The sequence below is a fragment of the Phoxinus phoxinus genome, assembly GCF_949152265.1.
Source record: "Phoxinus phoxinus genome assembly, chromosome: 14".
In the NCBI taxonomy this organism is placed as follows: domain Eukaryota; kingdom Metazoa; phylum Chordata; class Actinopteri; order Cypriniformes; family Leuciscidae; genus Phoxinus; species Phoxinus phoxinus.
Window position 1 is genome coordinate 35,018,901 of NC_136889.1, and position 7,500 is coordinate 35,026,400.

The 7,500-nt window shown below is 51.2% G+C and overlaps 1 protein-coding gene across 3 annotated transcripts in view; it reads left to right on the plus strand.

Moving 5' to 3' along the window:
* Nucleotides 1-7,500, plus strand: part of cfap36 (cilia and flagella associated protein 36) — a 31,472-nt gene that overhangs the window by 20,538 nt on the left and 3,434 nt on the right. For all 3 annotated transcript variants that reach the window (XM_079634783.1, XM_079634784.1, XM_079634785.1), the window contains exons 6-8: nt 1,068-1,224; nt 6,737-6,800; nt 6,888-6,979. In XM_079634783.1, coding sequence (XP_079490909.1) covers nt 1,068-1,224; nt 6,737-6,800; nt 6,888-6,979 — 313 coding nt within the window. The remainder of the gene's footprint in view (nt 1-1,067; nt 1,225-6,736; nt 6,801-6,887; nt 6,980-7,500) is intronic.

Genomic DNA, 7,500 nt, shown 5'->3' on the forward strand with positions numbered 1-7,500 from the left:
CGCGGCGAGTGCACAGCCAATCAGAACAGTGTGTGGGTGGAGTCTCGCGGCGAGTGCACAGCCAATCAGAACAGCATGTGGGCGGAGTCTCACGGCGAGTGCACAGCCAATCAGAACAGCGTGTGGGCGGAGTCTCACGGCGAGTGCACGGCCAATCAGAACAGCATGTGGGCGGAGTCTCACGGCGAGTGCATGGCACCAGAGAGAAATTCTGACGGCACTCGCAAGAAAATAGAGAAGTACATAAACAAATTCACAAATATTACACCATTTAAACATTATTCAAACACATAGGCCACTGAGTTACTAAAACAATCTTTCTCAAAGAACACACTTGTTTGTTCACAGTTTGAACGTTCTTGTTTCCATGTTTAATCTCAAGGTCTGAGGTGAATTATCCAGTGTTGCTTTTACAGCTCAAAGCTGGAGCACTAATGATATTCACAGTCACATGACACGCTTTTAACATTAGATAAAGCACATAAACAGCACCTGAGATCATCAGTGCCACACTTTGTGCTTGTTGACCCAGCGCGACGGCGCAGAAGAATCGTCGCGGCGCGTGTAGTGAGGACACGTGTGAGACTATCTGGAGAAATGGATTCGCTAGATCTGAGTGATTATAAAAGTAAAGTGTAAAAATTAAATAGAGTGTGGAAAAAAATTAAAAGAGACTTGAGAATGTTCTGGAAAAACCGGTTCGAACGGGACATAAAATGACCATTATTGTGCTGCAGTTAGAGTGAAACTGAATAAAAATAAATACTATTAAAATGTATTAGGAAATTAGATTAAAATACAAAAATGTTACTGAAATAAAGCATGATTTGTTATTTTTGGAGATTGACAGCTTCATTCGCCTTTTGTTTTAAGGTTTATTTTTTGGTTTGCCAAAAAAAAATCTATTTTTTTAGATTTGAGTGTGTTTATGTTGGACAGGAAGTGAAGTGAGAGAGAAGGAAGGACCATTCACTTTATTATATGAAAAAGAGTGTGTGGGATGATCATCTCATGTTCTGTACTGAAGAAAGTCCTGATCCCGAGTCCCTGTACTGTTGTTCCCGCAGGAGGTCCAAGCAGGAGTACGACCTGGAGATGATGGCTCTCGGGAGGCAGGAGCGAGAGGACCAGGCCTCCACATCCAGCAGTCTGTCAGACGCTCCTCTGGGAAACTCCTGTGAGACCCACACCGCCGGGGATTCTGGGACACGGCAGACCAACACAGTACGTGCCGATCACTGTCTCTCTGCTGTCAGTCATGTCATGCGTTTCAGCCGAGCGGCACCTTCCCGTCTCTCGTGAGCCGACACTGAGTGAGTTAAACTGCAGTTCCTCCACTGGCCACTAGAGAGCGCTGCAGAAGAGACTCGGTCCCATAGACCCACATGTTAAACTGCAGTTCCTCCACTGGCCACTAGAGAGCGCTGCAGAAGAGACTCAGTCCCATAGACCCGCATGTTAAACTACAGTTCCTCCACTGGCCACTAGAGAGCGCTGCAGAAGAGACTCGGTCCCATAGACCCACATGTTAAACTGCAGTTCCTCCACTGGCCACTAGAGAGCGCTGCAGAAGAGACTCGGTCCCATAGACCCACATGTTAAACTGCAGTTCCTCCACTGGCCACTAGAGAGCGCTGCAGAAGAGACTCAGTCCCATAGACCCACATGTTAAACTGCAGTTCCTCCACTGGCCACTAGAGAGCGGCTGCAGAAGAGACTCGGTCCCATAGACCCGCATGTTAAACTGCAGTTCCTCCACTGGCCACTAGCGAGCACTGCAGAAGAGACTCAGTCCCATAGACCTGCATGTTAAACTGCAGTTCCTCCACTGGCCACTAGAGAGCGCTGCAGAAGAGACTCAGTCCCATAGACCTGCATGTTAAACTGCAGTTCCTCCACTGGCCACTAGCGAGCACTGCAGAAGAGACTCAGTCCCATAGACCTGCATGTTAAACTGCAGTTCCTCCACTGGCCACTAGAGAGCGGCTGCAGAAGAGACTCAGTCCCATAGACCCGCATGTTAAACTGCAGTTCCTCCACTGGCCACTAGAGAGCGCTGCAGAACAGACTCAGTCCCATAGACCCGCATGTTAAACTGCAGTTCCTCCACTGGCAACTAGAGAGCGCTGCAGAACAGACTCAGTCCCATAGACCTGCATGTTAAACTGCAGTTCCTCCACTGGCCACTAGAGAGCGGCTGCAGAAGAGACTCAGTCCCATAGACCCGCATGTTAAACTGCAGTTCCTCCACTGGCCACTAGAGAGCGCTGCAGAAGAGACTCGGTCCCATAGACCCGCATGTTAAACTACAGTTCCTCCACTGGCCACTAGAGAGCGGCTGCAGAAGAGACTCAGTCCCATAGACCCGCATGTTAAACTGCAGTTCCTCCACTGGCCACTAGAGAGCGGCTGCAGAAGAGACTCGGTCCCATAGACCCACATGTTAAACTGCAGTTCCTCCACTGGCCACTAGAGAGCGCTGCAGAAGAGACTCGGTCCCATAGACCCACATGTTAAACTGCAGTTCCTCCACTGGCCACTAGAGAGCGCTGCAGAAGAGACTCGGTCCCATAGACCCACATGTTAAACTGCAGTTCCTCCACTGGCCACTAGAGAGCGCTGCAGAAGAGACTCAGTCCCATAGACCCACATGTTAAACTGCAGTTCCTCCACTGGCCACTAGAGAGCGGCTGCAGAAGAGACTCGGTCCCATAGACCCGCATGTTAAACTGCAGTTCCTCCACTGGCCACTAGCGAGCACTGCAGAAGAGACTCAGTCCCATAGACCTGCATGTTAAACTGCAGTTCCTCCACTGGCCACTAGAGAGCGCTGCAGAAGAGACTCAGTCCCATAGACCTGCATGTTAAACTGCAGTTCCTCCACTGGCCACTAGCGAGCACTGCAGAAGAGACTCAGTCCCATAGACCTGCATGTTAAACTGCAGTTCCTCCACTGGCCACTAGAGAGCGGCTGCAGAAGAGACTCAGTCCCATAGACCCGCATGTTAAACTGCAGTTCCTCCACTGGCCACTAGAGAGCGCTGCAGAACAGACTCAGTCCCATAGACCCGCATGTTAAACTGCAGTTCCTCCACTGGCCACTAGAGAGCGCTGCAGAACAGACTCAGTCCCATAGACCTGCATGTTAAACTGCAGTTCCTCCACTGGCCACTAGAGAGCGGCTGCAGAAGAGACTCAGTCCCATAGACCCGCATGTTAAACTGCAGTTCCTCCACTGGCCACTAGAGAGCGCTGCAGAAGAGACTCAGTCCCATAGACCCGCATGTTAAACTGCAGTTCCACCACTGGCCACTAGAGAGCGGCTGCAGAAGAGACTCAGTCCCATAGACCCGCATGTTAAACTGCAGTTCCTCCACTGGCCACTAGAGTGCGCTGCAGAAGAGACTCAGTCCCATAGACCCGCATGTTAAACTGCAGTTCCTCCACTGGCCACTAGAGAGCGCTGCAGAAGAGACTCAGTCCCATAGACCCGCATGTTAAACTGCAGTTCCTCCACTGGCCACTAGAGAGCGCTGCAGAAGAGACTCAGTCCCATAGACCCGCATGTTAAACTGCAGTTCCTCCACTGGCCACTAGAGAGCGCTGCAGAAGAGACTCAGTCCCATAGACCCGCATGTTAAACTGCAGTTCCTCCACTGGCCACTAGAGAGCGCTGCAGAAGAGACTCAGTCCCATAGACCCACATGTTAAACTGCAGTTCCTCCACTGGCCACTAGAGAGCGCTGCAGAAGAGACTCAGTCCCATAGACCCGCATGTTAAACTGCAGTTCCTCCACTGGCCACTAGAGAGCGCTGCAGAAGAGACTCAGTCCCATAGACCCGCATGTTAAACTGCAGTTCCTCCACTGGCCACTAGAGCGGCTGCAGAAGAGACTCGGTCCCATAGACCCGCATGTTAAACTGCAGTTCCTCCACTGGCCACTAGAGAGCGGCTGCAGAAGAGACTCAGTCCCATAGACCCGCATGTTAAACTGCAGTTCCTCCACTGGCCACTAGAGAGCGCTGCAGAACAGACTCAGTCCCATAGACCCGCATGTTAAACTGCAGTTCCTCCACTGGCAACTAGAGAGCGCTGCAGAACAGACTCAGTCCCATAGACCTGCATGTTAAACTGCAGTTCCTCCACTGGCCACTAGAGAGCGGCTGCAGAAGAGACTCAGTCCCATAGACCCGCATGTTAAACTGCAGTTCCTCCACTGGCCACTAGAGAGCGCTGCAGAAGAGACTCGGTCCCATAGACCCGCATGTTAAACTACAGTTCCTCCACTGGCCACTAGAGAGCGGCTGCAGAAGAGACTCAGTCCCATAGACCCGCATGTTAAACTGCAGTTCCTCCACTGGCCACTAGAGAGCGGCTGCAGAAGAGACTCGGTCCCATAGACCCACATGTTAAACTGCAGTTCCTCCACTGGCCACTAGAGAGCGCTGCAGAAGAGACTCGGTCCCATAGACCCACATGTTAAACTGCAGTTCCTCCACTGGCCACTAGAGAGCGCTGCAGAAGAGACTCGGTCCCATAGACCCACATGTTAAACTGCAGTTCCTCCACTGGCCACTAGAGAGCGCTGCAGAAGAGACTCAGTCCCATAGACCCACATGTTAAACTGCAGTTCCTCCACTGGCCACTAGAGAGCGGCTGCAGAAGAGACTCGGTCCCATAGACCCGCATGTTAAACTGCAGTTCCTCCACTGGCCACTAGCGAGCACTGCAGAAGAGACTCAGTCCCATAGACCTGCATGTTAAACTGCAGTTCCTCCACTGGCCACTAGAGAGCGCTGCAGAAGAGACTCAGTCCCATAGACCTGCATGTTAAACTGCAGTTCCTCCACTGGCCACTAGCGAGCACTGCAGAAGAGACTCAGTCCCATAGACCTGCATGTTAAACTGCAGTTCCTCCACTGGCCACTAGAGAGCGGCTGCAGAAGAGACTCAGTCCCATAGACCCGCATGTTAAACTGCAGTTCCTCCACTGGCCACTAGAGAGCGCTGCAGAACAGACTCAGTCCCATAGACCCGCATGTTAAACTGCAGTTCCTCCACTGGCCACTAGCGAGCACTGCAGAAGAGACTCAGTCCCATAGACCTGCATGTTAAACTGCAGTTCCTCCACTGGCCACTAGAGAGCGGCTGCAGAAGAGACTCAGTCCCATAGACCCGCATGTTAAACTGCAGTTCCTCCACTGGCCACTAGAGAGCGCTGCAGAAGAGACTCAGTCCCATAGACCCGCATGTTAAACTGCAGTTCCACCACTGGCCACTAGAGAGCGGCTGCAGAAGAGACTCAGTCCCATAGACCCACATGTTAAACTGCAGTTCCTCCACTGGCCACTAGCGAGCACTGCAGAAGAGACTCAGTCCCATAGACCCGCATGTTAAACTGCAGTTCCTCCACTGGCCACTAGAGTGCGCTGCAGAAGAGACTCAGTCCCATAGACCCGCATGTTAAACTGCAGTTCCTCCACTGGCCACTAGAGAGCGCTGCAGAAGAGACTCAGTCCCATAGACCCGCATGTTAAACTGCAGTTCCTCCACTGGCCACTAGAGAGCGCTGCAGAAGAGACTCAGTCCCATAGACCCGCATGTTAAACTGCAGTTCCTCCACTGGCCACTAGAGAGCGCTGCAGAAGAGACTCAGTCCCATAGACCCGCATGTTAAACTGCAGTTCCTCCACTGGCCACTAGAGAGCGCTGCAGAAGAGACTCAGTCCCATAGACCCACATGTTAAACTGCAGTTCCTCCACTGGCCACTAGAGAGCGCTGCAGAAGAGACTCAGTCCCATAGACCCGCATGTTAAACTGCAGTTCCTCCACTGGCCACTAGAGAGCGCTGCAGAAGAGACTCAGTCCCATAGACCCGCATGTTAAACTGCAGTTCCTCCACTGGCCACTAGAGCGGCTGCAGAAGAGACTCGGTCCCATAGACCCGCATGTTAAACTGCAGTTCCTCCACTGGCCACTAGAGAGCGGCTGCAGAAGAGACTCAGTCCCATAGACCCGCATGTTAAACTGCAGTTCCTCCACTGGCCACTAGAGAGCGGCTGCAGAAGAGACTCAGTCCCATAGACCCGCATGTTAAACTGCAGTTCCTCCACTGGCCACTAGAGAGCACTGCAGAAGAGACTCAGTCCCATAGACCCGCATGTTAAACTGCAGTTCCTCCACTGGCCACTAGAGAGCACTGCAGAAGAGACTCAGTCCCATAGACCCGCATGTTAAACTGCAGTTCCTCCACTGGCCACTAGAGAGCGCTGCAGAAGAGACTCAGTCCCATAGACCCGCATGTTAAACTGCAGAAAGTGCTTTTGGTCTATATAGCAAATTTTGCCCTTCATGACGACTGTGAGGGGGTGCATTATTTTTTTTAACTCATCCGTTTAAATTACATTAAGCCTTAGTTCTGCATAATTAAGGGCGTGGCCACTTGAGTGACAGGTGGATTGCCGCTGCTGTCACTACTAGCCGTTTGTCTGCTTTTTTCGAAATTATTTAATTAATACACGCATTATACCTTCACCCATGCCTTTGGATCTCGTCGTTGCCGAATATCGAGAGAACAACCAGCGCTGTTTTTCAGTTGTCCTCCGTACTAACTAACCTTGTGTACTAACTAACTCATAATTGTGAGATGAAAAGCATGTTTTTTTGTTAGTTTTTGTGTGTGTGAATCGTGCCGAACTGACCCCTGACCCCTGACCCCTGACCATCTTCCACAGACCAACGGCAGCGTGACCGAAGCTGCAGAGCTGAAGATCAAGCCGGCGCAGTCTGCAGCGTCAGGTGAGTGTGTGTTCCCGTCAGCCCTCGCTCTCACAGCAGCCAATCACGGGGTGTGTGTGAGGGTCAGTGCTGTGTGTGTTTGCACAGGTCAAGCTGAAGCTCTTCCCGCTGTGAGGCCACCGCTATCTGCCGAACACACGAGTCCAGAGAGACCGAGAGACGACTGCAGACCGCTCGCGGTGAGACACACACACACACACACACACACACACACACACACACACACACACACGGCTCATTCAGTGTGTCGACTCATAACCAGACGCCAGTTCAAATCACTTTTTAAGCCGGACTACAACAAAACGGCTGGTAGGGACCACACGAGCTTCCTAAATAATAAATAAATAAATAATAAATAAAATGTACATAAACCCCTCCCCCGGGAATGCGATTTGTAGACAGAATATGCTAATCAATGACTAAGATAACTCAACATCAGCTACATACATTTATCAACTAACCATTCAGAACTGTCCTGTTCTTCTACATGTGTCTCTTCTGGAGTCTCTCCAACTGTCTGACTCCGGTTTCAACATCACGGGGTAAAAGTTTATTACATGTTCAGTTCGTGTGTGTGAGGTAATCGGTGCTGCTAACACACACACACACACACACACAAGCTCTTGAAGCTCCGCCCCCTGTGCCGGGAGCAGCAGCTCATTTGCATTTAAAGGGACACAAAAAACTGTGTTTTCTCAAA